The 15,414-nt window shown below is 40.0% G+C and overlaps 1 protein-coding gene across 2 annotated transcripts in view; it reads left to right on the forward strand.

The window, feature by feature from the left end:
* Nucleotides 1-15,414, forward strand: part of tpcn3 (two pore segment channel 3) — an 81,510-nt gene that overhangs the window by 10,542 nt on the left and 55,554 nt on the right. For both annotated transcript variants that reach the window (XM_069887659.1, XM_069887660.1), the window contains exon 2: nt 15,132-15,214. In XM_069887659.1, coding sequence (XP_069743760.1) covers nt 15,132-15,214 — 83 coding nt within the window. The remainder of the gene's footprint in view (nt 1-15,131; nt 15,215-15,414) is intronic.

A 15,414-nucleotide genomic window follows, 5' to 3' on the forward strand; every position in this document is an offset into this window, starting at 1 on the left:
AGGAACTACTTGACAACCATATAGATGAATTTAAAGTGGAGGGTTATGTGGGAGGCAGGGTCTAAAGGTTGGCACAATATTGTGGGCCAAAGAGCCTGTACTGTGCTGTACTATTCTATGATTTAAAAGGTCTGTGATTTGGATATACATTTCCTTCAATTAATATAAGACCTGGTGTATTTTTAGCAGCCTTTTTTTTTTAATGCCCCAGAGTGTTTTGTACAGCTTCTGCATTCATTTAATCTTTGAGCCTCTTTTTAAAGTCTCAAAGTTCCAGCAGATTTTGCTTGGATATTGTGAAACAGAAATGGGCCCTTAACATCTGGAAGTCTGGAGCAGGAAATATTGTCCTTTTCACCAGCACAGCCCTTCTTCTGCCATCAATTGTTAGTGACCCAACGCTCCATGTTTCGGAAGCAATTACCTCAAACTTGTGATCTGATGTGGTCCTGCACCACACGAATGATGCTAAACTTGTCGCTCCTTGGGGTCAGAGATGTTGAGGGAGGAAATAAGATACCTGCTTAACATTTTCTCCAGTCAGGCGAGTCAGTGTCTTCAGCTTCCATCATCCAAAGTCATTCTATTTATCTGACGTAAGTAATTTAATGGTTATATTGTGCTTTGTAACAACTGGTGATGATGCAACCAGTGTTGAACGTTGCTGAGCAAAGGGCAGTCTGAGCTAATTTACTGCTTTGTCATGTTAGGCACTTTTACCCACCTGCTGACATTTTTCCACAGGGACCCCTACACATTTTTGCAGAGTGGTTGCTGTCTAAATTGACCGCAGGCACTCGTAAGATACAGGCCTAATAAATATGACGTACCCCCTCTGTCAAATTCTGTGTAAAAATGGCAACATCGGGACACACCAGAGGGAACTATGCTTAAAAAAAATTTCGGAATAATTCCAAACATTCTGTTTCTTTTTTAAAAAAAAGCGAGGAACCTTGGAGCTTGAATGGTTAGTTTCAGTTGACAAAGCAGTCACCAGGAAACACTGCAGCGTAAAAGCCCCGGATGATTATTGAAAACAGGAAAAGCAACAAAGCAAAACAACTGCTTTAATTCAAAAGATCTAAATGATACTGGGAGACATCAACTGACCTCATGGAGCAAATGATCAGGCCTCTCTTGAAATATGTTGCCTGGCAAGCTCCTCTCCTGGACAGGATACTGAGTGGTGCATTGTGGAAACTTGGCTTTTCTAACCGCCATCATCGCTTCCCTCATAAGTTGTCAGCAAATTTTGGAGGAGTGATTGCTTAACCCTTTTAGTTTCAATCCACAACTGATAAAAGGCTATGCTGTGAAAGGATAAGGCCATAAGATGTAGGAGTAGAAATATGCTATTTTTTTTAAATTTTTTTATTTTTCACACTATAAACCACATTGATCAAGATAAATACATTTTCCTTTTCAAATATATACAGTGTCGTTTTCTCCCCCCCTCCCCTCCCACCCTCCCTACCTCCCCTCCCATTCATTTAAAGTTCAGAATCTAAGATACATTAAACCCGTCAAACAATGTTGTCACTCAATAAAAATAAACAAGAAAATCCACTGAGTCAATTCTTTTCATTTCCTTCTCCTTCTGTCATTTTAGGTGGTAGATGTCCCCGGTAGGTTTTCTCTATTATGTTTCATGTATGGCTCCCATATTTGTTCAAATATTGTAATATTATTTCTTAAATTATATGTTATTTTTTCTAATGGAATACATTTATTCATTTCTATATACCATTGTTGTATTCTCAAGTTATCTTCTAATTTCCAGGCTGACATAATATATTTTTTTGCTACAGCTAGGGCTATCCTAATAAATCTTTTTTGTGCACCATCCAAATCAAGTCCAAATTCTTTGTTTTTTATGTTACTTAGGAGGAAGATCTCTGGGTTTTTTGGGATATTGCTTTTTGTGATTTTATTTAATATCTGGTTTAGATCTTCCCAAAATTTTTTCATTTTCTCACATGTCCAAATTGCATGAATTGTTCCCATTTCCTTTTTACAGCGAAAACATCTGTCAGATACTGTTGGGTCCCATTTATTTAACTTTTGAGATGTAATGTATAGCCTGTGTATCCAGTTATATTGTATCATACGTAACCTCGTATTTATTGTATTTCTCATAGTTCCTGAGCATAACTTCTCCCATGTTTCCTTCTTTATGTTTAGATCTTGTTCCCATTTTTGTTTAGTTTTACCATTTGTTTCCTCATTCTCCTTTTCTTGTAGTTTAATATACATGTTTGTTATAAATTTTTTGATTATCATCGTATCTGTAATCACATATTCAAAATTACTTTCCTCTGGTAACCTCAGACTGCTTCCCAATTTGTCCTTCAAGTAGGATTTCAGTTGGTAGTATGCCAACACTGTATCGTGAGTTATATTATATTTATCCTTCATTTGTTCAAAGGATAATAATTTATTTCCCGAAAAGCAATTTTCTATTCTTTTGATCCCTTTTTTCTCACATTCTCTAAAGGAAAGGTTATATATTGTAAAAGGGATTAGCTGATTTTGCGTCAGTATTAGTTTTGGTAATTGGTAATTTGTTTTATTCCTTTCTACATGAATCTTCTTCCAAATATTGAGCAGATGATGTAATACTGGAGAATTCCTGCGTTGTACCAATTTTTGATCCCATTTATATAATATATGTTCAGGTATCTTCTCCCCTATTTTATCTAGTTCTAATCTAGTCCAATCTGGCTTTTCCCTTGTTTGATAAAAATCTGATAGGTATCTTAATTGTGCGGCTCTATAATAATTTTTAAAGTTTGGCAGTTGTAAGCCTCCTTGTTTATACCATTCTGTTAATTTATCTAGTGCTATCCTCGGTTTCCCCTTTCCATAAAAATTTCCTTATTATTTTCTTTAACTCCTTGAAGAATTTCTCTGTCAAGTGTATTGGCAATGCCTGAAATAGGTATTGTATCCTTGGGAAAATGTTCATTTTAATACAGTTTATCCTTCCTATTAGTGTTAGTGGTAAGTCTTTCCAATGCTCTAAGTCGTCCTGTAATTTTTTCATTAGTGGATAATAATTGAGTTTATATAGATGGCCGAGGTTTTTATTTATTTGTATACCTAGGTATCGCATTGCTTGCATTTGCCATCTGAATGGTGATTCTTTCTTAAATTTTGAGAAATCCGCATTATTCATTGGTATTGCTTCACTTTTATGTGTTAATCTTGTATCCTGACATTTCTCCATATTCCTTCAATTTCTTATGTAATTCTTTTATTGTTGTTTCTGGTTCTGTTAAGTGTACTATAATGTCATCTGCAAATAAACTGATTTTATATTCCTTGTCTTTTTTTTATCCCTTTTATTTTATTTTCTGTTCTTATCAGTTCTGCTAGTGGTTCTATGGCTAACGCGAACAATAAGGGTGATAGTGGGCATCCCTGCCTTGTTGATCTGCTTAAGTTAAATTGTTTTGATATATATCCATTTACTGTCACTTTCGCCAATGGCCCCTTATATAATGCTTTAATCCAATTAATATATTTATCTGGTTTAGCTGAATTTTTGTAGTACTTTGAATAAATAATTCCATTCTACTCTGTCAAAGGCCTTCTCTGCGTCTAAAGCAACCGCTACTGTTGGAGCTTTATTTCCTTCTACTGCATGAATTAAGTTAATAAATTTACAAATATTGTCTGTTGTTCGTCTTTTTTTAATAAATCCAGTTTGGTCTAGATTTACTATTTTTGGTACATAGTCGGTTAACCTGTTTGCTAACAGTTTAGCTATTATCTTATAATCTGTGTTAAGTAAAGATATTGGTCTATATGACGCTGGTGCGAGTGGATCTTTCCCTGTCTTTGGTATTACTGTAATTATTGCTGTTTTGCATGAATCTGGTAAGCTTTGTGTTTTATCAATCTGGTTGATTACTTCCAGGAGGGGAGGAATTAATAAATCTTTAAATGTTTTATAGAATTCTATTGGGAATCCATCCTCTCCTGGTGTTTTATTATTTGGTAGTTTTTTTATTATCTCTTGTATTTCTACTATTTCAAATGGTTCTGGTAATTTATTTTGTTCCTCTATTTGTAATTTTGGTAGTTCCATTTTAGTTAAAAATTCATCTATTTTGTCTTCTTTCCCTTCGTTTTCAGTTTGATATAATTGTTCGTAGAATTCTCTAAAGTTTTCATTAATCTCCGTTGGATTATATGTGATTTGCTTGTCTTTTTTCCTTAATGCTAATACCATTCTCTTAGTTTGTTCTGTCTTAAGCTGCCACGCTAGAATTTTGTGCGTTTTTTCCCCTAGTTCATAATATTTCTGTTTTGACTTCATTGTACTTATCTTTCATTTGTTCAAAGGATAAGAATCTATTTCCTGAAAAACAATTTTCTATTCTTTTAATCCCTTTTTTTTCCCATTCTCTAAAGGAAAGGTTATCTATTGTAAAAGGGAGTAACTTGTTTTGCGTCAATATTAGTTTTGGTAATTGATAATTTGTTTTATTTCTTTCTACATGAATCTTCTTCCAAATATTGAGGAGATGATGTAATACTGGAGAACTTCTATGTTGTACCAATTTTTCATCCCATTTATATAATATGTGTTCAGGTATCTTTTCCCCTATTTTATCTAATTCTAATCTAGTCCAATCTGGCTTTTCCCTTGTTTGATAAAAATCTGATAGGTATCTTAATTGTGCGGCTCTATAATAATTTTTAAAGTTTGGCAGTTGTAAGCCTCCTTGTTTAAACCATTCTGTTAATTTATCTAGTGCTATCCTCGGTTTCCGCCCTCTCCATAAAAATTTCCTTATTATTTTCTTTAACTCCTTGAAGAATTTCTCTGTCAGTTGTATTGGCAATGCCTGAAATAAGTATAATATCCTTGGAAAAATGTTCATTTTAATACAGTTTATCCTTCCTAATAGTGTTAGTGGTAAATCTTTCCAATGCTCTAAATCGTCCTGTAATTTTTTCATTAGTGGATAATAATTGAGTTTATATAGTTGGCCGAGATTTTTGTTTATTTCTACACCTAGGTATCTTATTGCTTGCGTTTGCCATCTAAATGGTGATTCCTTCTTAAATTTTGAGAAATCCGCATTATTCATAGGCATTGCTTCACTATTATTTGCGTTTATCTTGTAACCCGACACTTCTCCATATTCCTTCAATTTCTTATATAATTCTTTTATTGATAGTTCTGGTTCTGTTAAGTACACTATAACATCATCCGCAAATAAACTGATTTTATATTCCTTGTCTTTTATTTTTATTCCTTTTATATTATTTTCTGTTCTTATCAATTCTGCTAGTGGTTCTATAGCTAACGCAAACAATAAAGGTGATAGTGGGCATCCCTGCCGTGTTGACCTGCTTAAGTTAAATTGCTTTGATACATGTCCATTTACTGTCACTTTCACTAACGGACCCTTATATAATGCTTTAATCCAATTAATATACTTCTCCGGTAAACTGAATTTTTGCAATACTTTGAACAAATAATTCCATTATACTCTGTCAAAGGCCTTCTCTGCGTCTAAAGCAACTGCTACTGTTGGCGCTACTGCATGAATTAAGTTAATAAATTTACAAATATTGTCTGTTGTGCGTCTTTTTTTAATAAATCCAGTTTGGTCTAGATTTACCATTTTCGGTACATACTCTGCTAATCTGTTTGCTAATAGTTTAGCTATTATCTTATAATCTGTGTTAAGTAATGATATTGTTCTATATGACGCTGGTGCGAGTGGATCTTTCCCTTGCTTTACTGTAATTATTGCTGTTTTACATGAGTCTTGTAAGCTTTGTGTTTTATCAGTCTGGTTGATAACTTCCAGGAGGGGAGGAATTAATAAATCTTTAAATGTTTTATAGAATTCTATTGGGAATCCATCCTCTCCTGGTGTTTTATTATTTGGTAGTTTTTTTATTATCTCTTGTATCTCTAGTATTTCAAATGGTTCTGTTAATTTATTTTGTTCCTCTATTTGTAATTTCGGTAGATCAATTTTAGTTAAAAATTCATCTATTTTGTCTTCTTTCCCATCGTTTTCAGTTTGGTATAATTGTTCGTACAATTATCTGAAGTTTTCATTAATCTCCATTGGATTATATGTGATTTGTTTATCTTTTTTCCTTGATGCCAATGCCATTCTCTTAGTTTGTTCTGTCTTAAGCTGCCATGCTAGAATTTTGTGCGTTTTTTCCCCTAGTTCATAATATTTCTGTTTTGTCTTCATTAAGTTCTTCTCCACCTTATATGTTTGTAGTGTTTCATATTTTATTTTTTTATCTGCCAATTCTCTTCTTTTTCTATATTTACTATTTCCGTTTCCAACTGCTCTGTTTCCTGATTATAGTCCTTCTTCATCTTGGTTACATAACTTATTATTTGTCCTTTGATGAACGCTTTCATTGCGTCCCATAGTATAAACTTATCTTTCACTGATTCCATATTTATTTCAAAGTAAATTTTAATTTGTCGTTCAATTAATTCTCTAAAATGCTGCCTTTTAAGAAGCATGGAGTTTAATCTCCATCTATACATTCTTGGAGGGATGTCCTCTAACTCTATTGTCAATATCAGGGGTGAGTGGTCCGATAATATTCTAGCTTTATATTCTGTTTTCCTAACTCTGTCTTGCATGTGAGCTGATAACAGTAATAGGTCTATTCTTGAGTTTGTTTTATGTCTACCCGAATAATATGAATATTCCTTTTCCTTTGGGTGTTGTTTCCTCCATATATCCAAAAGTTGCATTTCTTGCATCGATTTAATTATAAATTTGGTTACTTTGTTCTTTCTGTTAATTTTTTTCCCAGTTTTGTCCATATTTGAATCCAAATTAAGGTTGAAATCCCCTCCTATTAATATGTTCCCTTGCGTATCTGCTATCTTCAAAAAATATCTTGCATAAACTTTTGATCTTCTTCGTTAGGTGAATATACATTGAGTAGATTCCAAAACTCCGAATATATCTGACATTTTATCATTACATATCTCCCTGATGGATCTATTATTTCCTCTTCTATTTTAATTGGTACATTTTTACTGATTAATATAGCGACTCCTCTAGCTTTTGAATTATATGACGCTGCTGTTACATGTCCTATCCAATCTCTCTTTAATTTCTTGTGCTCCACTTCAGTTTAGTGTGTTTCTTGCACGAATGCTATATCAATTTTTTTATTTTTTCAGTAAATTTAGCAGTTTCTTCCTTTTGATTTGGTTATGTATTCCGTTAATATTTAAAGTCATATAGTTCAACATAGCCATTTCATACTTTGTTTATCTTTCCTTTCCGTTTCCTCATCATCACCTTTCCTTCTTATCCATTTCTGCTTTCTTGTTTTGAACACTTTATAAGACAACATTTCTAAAACATCAAACCTTATTCTGCTATCTAAAATTTCTTTAACCCCATTCTCCCCTCCCCCTCCTGAGTTGCCCTTTATCCCTTGTCGGGCAACGACATCTCCCCTCTCCATTTGGGTTTGCGAATTCACTCGCAAACGTCAACTGATTTCGCAGTGACCGTAACTCCTCCCCACCCAGCCCCCCCCCCAGAAAAGATTTTAATTTTCATATACAACAGAGGTCACTCTCTTAATTCCCTCCTTACTTCCTCTCTTCCCTTTCTTTCCCTTATTAATTCTTATCTATACTCTATATCTTTTCTTTTAAATACACATACACACATGTACACACATATATACATACACACATACATATAGTTCGTGGTCATTTTTGCTCTTGTTACATGTCTTCATTTCTCTGTCTGTTTTGTAGTTGTTCTGCAAATTTTCGTGCTTCCTCCGGATCCGAGAATAGGCTGTTTTGCTGCCCTGGAATAACCATTTTAAGTACCGCTGGGTACTTTAGCATAAATTTAGATCTTTTTTTCCATAGGATCGCTTTTGCTATATTAAACTCCTTCCTCTTCTTCAGGAGTTCAAAACTTATATCTGGATAGAAAAAAAAATTTTGACCTTTGTATTCCAGTGGCTTTTTGTCTTCCCTTATTTTCTTCATTGCTTTCTCCAATATATTTTCTCTTGTTGTATATCTTAGGAATTTTACTAAAATGGATCTTGGTTTTTGTTGTAGTTGTGGTTTATGGGCTAATGTTCTGTGTGCCCTTTCTATTTCCATTTCTTCCTGTAATTCTGGTCTTCCTAGGACCCTGGGGATCCAATCTTTTATAAATTCTCTCATATTCTTGCCTTCTTCATCTTCCTTACAGCCCACTATCTTTATATTATTTCTTCTATTATAGTTTTCCATTATATCCATCTTCTGAGCTAACAGCTCTTGTGTCTCTTTAACTTTTTTATTAGATTCTTCTAATTTCTCTTTTAAGTCATCTACTTCCATTTCTATGGCTGTTTCTCGTTCTTCCACCTTGTCCATTCTTTTTCCTATATCTGTCATGGCCATCTCTAATCTATTCATTTTTTCTTCGGTACTTTTAATTCTTTTTATTTCACTAAATTCTTGTGATTGTCATTCTTTTATTGATTCCATATATTCTTTAAAAAAAAAAATCCATTGTCTTGCCCTTCCCTTCATCTTCCATTTCTCTGTGTTCTTCTTCTTCTTCCTCTGGGTTGGTCATCTGCTGTTTCTTTGATTTCTTTTTACTCACTTCTTTCTTGTTCTCATTGTTTTCTATGTTCTCTTCTTGTTGTTGTGCTGTGGCTGTCACTCTCAGCTGTGGGGATCAACTCCTCAGCTGGTCCCCCCTCCCATCAGTGTTTTTTTTTGTCTTGCGCGGTTGCGCACTTTTGCCTGGCTCCACGAACCATTTTTGTAGTCCCGAGCTTGGGACTTCGACTGACCTGAGGGAGCGGGCTTCTCTCTCCACAGCGGGCCTCCTCGGACAGGTAAGGCCTTCACCTTCTTCTTCCGATGTCTTCTTCTTCTCTTCTTCCCGTTGCTTTCGGCTTTTCTTTCTTCGTTGCCATTTTCTTCCCACCTTTACTTTCACTTTATTTTAATTTTCGTGTTTGTGCCTTTGCGTTTTCTCTGTTTTTTTTTAAACTTTTCTGGAGAGGGCTGGAGTTCCCCGACCGGCCACTACTCTATCACGTGACTCCTCTCTAGAAATATGCTATTCATCCCATTGATGCACCATCAATTACTTCAAAGATTGGAAGCTGTAGAGAAACTGGTAGGCTTTTATTGACAACAGACTGGAGGCACGTCCATGCTGGTTGAATGTCCTGGACTGAGCTGGGAGCCACAGTCGCCTTTATTCAGGGGTCTGTGGGAGGAGCCTCAGGTGAGATCAGCAAGGGGCGTGTCCTAACACAGCCAAACATATATACAGTGGTTTACAACATTCACCCCTTGTTTTAGAAAGAGTCCGGTGTGATGAGGTGAATTAAATGCTCTTAAGTTAAATCTTTCAGGTGGTCTGATCTGCCGCTGCAATCGTTGTAGTACCAGCTGTGGTGCAGGTGTTGAACCTTGGCTGGTCTGGAACACCTGTCTGCTGCCATTGGCATCGGCTTGGTGGAGATGTGGCAATGGATCTGACATGTCATTCACTGGGGTTGGGGTAACATGCCATGGCCCTAGTGCATCATGGGTAGTGGTCTGAGGGTGCCAGATCCCGAACAGAGACCATGTCCTTGCACCCATCTGGGTATGCAGTGTTGGTGTATTGGGGGTTGGCATGGAGGAGATGGACCCTTTCAACCAGTGGGTTGGGCATGGCTCCTCGCATCCTTCCGGAGTAGGACCGGCTCAGGGGATGTCAGCCAGGACAGCAATATGGTTTCTGAAGTGGACTTCCTGGGGAAGGAAAACATCCTTTCATGTGGAGTGGCATTGGTGGCTGTACATAGGAGAGATCTGATTAAGTAGAGTAGGGAGGACATCTTGCCAGTGGGAGACTGGAAGTCTAAGAAGGTGGCCTTCCATACAGTAGCGTTCTCCCTTTCCACCTGCCTGTTCCCTCAGGGGTTGTAACTGGTGCTCCTGCTCGTAGTTATGCCTCTGGCTAGCAGGTACTGACGTAGCCTGTCTCTCATAAAAGAGGGCCTCAGTCACTATGGATATAGCAGGGGTACCCGAACAGAGTGAAGAGATTGCGAAGGGCCTGATGACTGTGGCAGTGGTCATGTCCGAGCAGGCGTTGGCGAATGGAAAACGTGAATACTCATCATTGATGTTGAGGAAATACACATTGCTTGCAGAGGAGGGGTTCCTTGAAATCAATGGTCAGGCATTCAAAGGGTAGCCTTTATCAGATGTGCTCTCTCTGGTTGTTAGAAGTGTGGTTTACACTCCGCACAGACCTGGTGGTCTCTGGTCATGGTCCTGATCTCCTTGGTAGAATAAGGCAGATTGTGAGCTTTGATAAAGTGGAAGAACATGGTGACCCTCAGGTGGCCAAGGTGGCTGTGGACGGCTTGTAATTGGTCTGTTTGTGCGCTGGCACATGTTCTGTGGGATAGGGCATCTGGAGGCTCATTTAGTTTCCTAGGTCAGTACAGGATATCATCATCGAAGGTAGAAAGTTCAATTCTCCTCAATATCTTGTCGTTATTGATTTTACCTCGCTGTTGATTATTGAACATGAAAGCAACTGCACGTTGGTTAGTCAGCAAGGTAAATAGTTTACCGGCAAGCTAGTGTCTCCAGTGCCGTACTGCCTCAACAATGGCTTTGGCCTCCTTCTCAACAGGGTGGATTTGTCCATAGCATGCAGTGCAGCCTTGGCAATGTCCGTTTTAATGCAGCTGAAGGCCGCATGGGCCTCTGACGTCAGGGGAAAAGAGGTAGATTTGACGAGGGGGCAAAATTTGTCCGCATAATTGGGGACCCAGTGGGCATAGAAGGAGTGGAAGCCTACGCACCTTTTCAGAGCCTTGAGGTTGTGTGTAAGGGGGAGTTCCAAAAAAAGGCACATGTGGTCAGGATCAGGGCCAATGACTCCGTCCTCTATGATGCAGCCAAGGATGGCAAGGCAGATACATGAATGTTTTTTGCAGCTCATAATGGTGTAGCATTCGGTCCATCTCCCGCTGGAAGACCGAAACCTCATTGGTGACACCAAAGGGAGCCCTCAGGAAATGGTAGAGGTGGCCATTTGCCTCAAAGGCAGTATATTAGTGGTTCTCCGGGCAGATAAGGAGCTGGTGGCATGCTGACTTTAAATCAATATGGAGAATAAATGGTATTGAACGATTTGCTTCACCATGTGAGATATGCGGGGAAGAGGATTCGCATCAAGCTGTGTATATCTATTAATGGTCTGACTGTAGTCAATAACTATTCTGTGTTTCTCCCCATTCTTTACCACGACCCCTTGGACTCTCCAGGAGCTGGTGCTTGCATCAAATATCCCCTCATTCAATAGCTGCTGCATCTCCAACCTAATAAAGGCCCTGAATCCGGCACTGTATGGCTTACTTTTGGTTGCAACAGTTTACAGTTGGGGTAAGGATAGTGAACAGCAGTGGAGGAGTGATCTTGAGGGTAGAAAGGCTGCAGGTTGTTTGTGGTTGGCGATCTGAGGGTTGCTGGCTGGAAATGATGGGAGGAGCTGCCGAAGGGTTTCCACGGTTGAAGTGAAGTGGGCAGTTTAAAACCTGCTGGTTACAGACGATGGGGCCCATCGTTCTTCATCGACACACTTTTGAGGTGGCATTGAAAGTCCAGCCCCAGCAGCACGGCAATGCAAAGATGCTGCATCATGAGGAGTTTAAGGCCTTTGTGGACTCTGCCCCCCACAGTCAGAGTCACTATGCAGTAGCTGTGGACATCTGCCGTTTGGGACTTCGAGACCAAAGAGACTTTATGGTTTACTGGCCTTTCTGCTGCACCGTGTCAGAGTGGATGAAGCTCTCTGTGCTCCCATTATTGAACAGGCAGCTTGTCACGTGACCATTTACCTCTTTGTCCATCATTGATCTGGCGAGTAGATGAGGGCTACCTTGATCTAGCGTGATGGAGGCCAGTGTTGCGTCGCTGTCAGGCTCTGTAGATGCAGTGGAGTGTTCGGTTGTTTGGTTCCAAGATGGTAGCCTGCACGCGGTGTTGCTGGGTTGAGAAGATGGCGGCATCCAAGATTGCGGCCCCTACAGCCCGCACGTGGCGCCGCTGGGTTTAGAGGGTGACTCGGATTTGCACATATTGGTGTAATTCCCTTTCTTCCCATAACCAGAGCAAACTGCATCTTTCACCAGGCAGCATTTTCTTGGGTGCAAGCCACAGAAGTAGCACTTTGGGTGCTTGCAGAGTACACCGGTCATGGTCGGGTCGCTGGCAGGGCATGGCGGTTTTCTGCAGCCCTCCACATCCCAAGATGGAGGCGTCCGCATTAACCATGAGGCAGCCGCAGTGTCAGCTGGGTAGACGTTCATATTTTGGAGAGCCATCTCTACCATGTTTGCTAGTTCGACTGCCCTCTAAATTGAGCTCACCCTGCTTCAACAGTCCCTGCTGGATATAGTTGGATCTAATGCCCGCGATGTAAGCGTCCCTGATCAAGCCCTCCGTGTTCACCGTGACCATCACAGCCTTGCAGCCGCAGGCCTGTCTGAGAGCTCGCAGGGCCTACAGGTACTTGGTGCTTGAATTTTGGGTAGCCAGGAGGTGCCTAGTATAGACCTCATTTGCCTTCCTCCGGTACTGGGTTTTAGTATGTCTTTCGTCTCTGTCTACGACTTGACATCCCTAGTCATCAAACATACCAGGGGCCCACCTGGGACTACAGTACTTGTAGTCTGTCATCATCCGATCAAATGATAGTAGAGGAGGCCTGCAGGAATGCTTCAAAGCAACACAGCCAGAGTTTGAAGCTGTTGGATGCGTCAGGCGATTTGTGGGTCATATTCCAGCTTTTCTGGCTTCAGAATCTGCTCCATTATCATGTTGTCAATAAAATTGAGACACCATTAATTACTTCAAAGACTAGAAGTTGTAGAGAAACTGATAGACTTTTATTGCCACAGACTGTATGCACGTCCATGCTGGTCCACTGTCCTGGATTGAGGAGGGAGCTGTGGCCCAGTCGCCTTTATTCAGGGGTCTGTGGGAGGATCCTTGGGTGCAGTAAGTAAGGGGTGTGTCCTAACACATCCAAACATATCTACAGTGGTTTACCACACCCATCAAGTCTGCCCCACCATTCAATCATGAGCTGATCCATTGTCCCACTCAGCCCCTCTGCCTGGCTTTCTCCACATCACCTTTGATGCCCTGGCTAATCAAGAACCCATCAATCTCTGACTTAAATACATCCAATGACTTGGACTCCACAACCATCTGTAACTATAAATTCCACAGATTCATCACCCTCTGGGTAAAGAAATTCATCTGAGTATCTGTTCTAAATGGATGCCTTCAATTTTGAAGTTATGCCCTTAAAAACTTGATGCCTTTTCGTGAAAAGAAAGAACATTTGCATTAATGAAGAACTTTGCACAGCCTTGAGACATCCCACTAATTTATAATAAACTATTTTTGAACTGTACACACTTTTGTAATGTTGGAAATCTAACAAATTTTAAAAATTATTATATTATACCAAGGTACAGTGAAAACAATTGTTTTGCATGTTAACCAGTCGTCATTTCATCATTGATTAGGTTTTGCGGACGAAGATTTATGGAGGGGTAAAGTCCACGTCTGCTGCAGGCTCGTTGGTGGCTGACAAGTCCGATGCGGGACAGGCAGGCACAATTGCAGCGGTTGCAAGGGAAAATTGGTTGGTTGGGGTTGGGTGTTGGGATTTTCCTCCTTTGTCTTTTGTCAGTGAGGTGGGCTCTGCAGTTTCTTCAAAGGTGGTTGCTGCCCGCCAAACTGTGAGGCGCCAAGATGCACGGTTGGAGGCGATATCAGCCCACTGGCGGTGGTCAATGTGGCAGGCACCAAGAGATTTCTTTAGGCAGTCCTTGTACCTCTTCTTTGGTGCACCTCTGTCTCGGTGGCGAGTGGAGAGCTCGCCATAGAACACGATCTTGGGAAGGCGATGGTCCTCCATTCTGGAGCTGTGACCCACCCAGCGCAGTTGGGTCTTCAGCAGCATGGATTTGATGCTTGCGGACTCTGCCAGCTCGAGTACTTCGATGTTGATGATGAAGTCATTCCAATGAATGTTGAGGAAGGAGCGGAGACAGCGCTGATGGAAGCGTTCTAGGAGCCATAGGTGATGCTGGTAGAGGACCCATGATTCAGAGGCGAACAGGAGCGTGGGTACGACAACGGCTCTGTACACGCTGATCTTTGTGTGTTTCTTTAGGTGGTTGTTTTTCCAGACTCTTTTGTGTAGTCTTCCAAAGGCGCTATTTGCCTTGGTGAGTCTGTTGTCTATTTCTTTGTCGATCCTTGCATCAGATGAAATGGTGCAGGACTTCTTAAAGAAATCTCTTGGTGCCTGCCACATTGGCCACTGCCAGTGGGCTGATATCGCCTCCAACCGTGCATCTTGGCGCCTCACAGTTCGGCGGGCAGCAACCTCCTTTGAAGAAGACCGCAGAGCCCAACTCACTGACAAAAGACAAAGGAGGAAAAACCCAACACCCAACCCCAACCAACCAATTTTCCCTTGCAACCGCTGCAACTGTGCCTGCCTGTCCCGCATAGGACTTGTCAGTCTGCCTGCAGCAGATGTGGACATACCCCTCCATAAATCTTCATCCGCGAAGCCAAGCCAAAGAACAACAAGTGATGTGTCCAGACATGATACTTTCCATGTTGCACCTATAAAAGTTGATAAACATTGAGGGCATTCTGAGTTCTTTGGGCTTCTAAGGAAGTAGAGGTATTGATGCGCCTTGGACATAGTGCCAGTGGAGTTGGACATATTTTCTCCTAAAAACTTTAAAGCTCCTTACAATCTCCACCTCAGCATCATTGATACAGTGGTGTGTGCACCATGCCACATCCTGAAGTGAATAAGCACCTTCTTTGTTTTGTTGACTTTGATGGAGAGGTTGGTTTTCTGACACCATACCGCAATCTATCTCCCTGAACTCTGTCCATGGCAAGTACATTGTACTTGTGTATATGACAATAAACTCATGTGTCATCTGCAAACCTGTAGATGGATTTAGAGCAGTGTTTTGCCCTGAGTCACAATTGATAATGATGATTATTGCTTTACCTTATTTATCTTACAACTTTACAGCAACTTTACCTAGCTGCAGCTTACGTTTCCGATGCTCAATATAGCAGGAACATCCAGTTTGAAACTTCACCAAAAGCAATCAGGTAAGAGTCCAATAATCTGCTATTTTGTCAATTTGAAAGTGTCTCAAGTCTCTCAGTCATTTTGTGCTTTGCAAAGTTAGGAATCACAGACAAGGTTGTGAGTTTCTCAGTGCAGGAGTAAAACACAGAAGTCTACAGACCCTGTGATTGAAGTAGAAAAACAAAGCTGCATAAACTCAACAGGTCAAACCTTTGATTAT

Source organism: Narcine bancroftii, chromosome 6 (assembly GCF_036971445.1).
Source record: "Narcine bancroftii isolate sNarBan1 chromosome 6, sNarBan1.hap1, whole genome shotgun sequence".
Lineage (NCBI taxonomy): Eukaryota > Metazoa > Chordata > Chondrichthyes > Torpediniformes > Narcinidae > Narcine > Narcine bancroftii.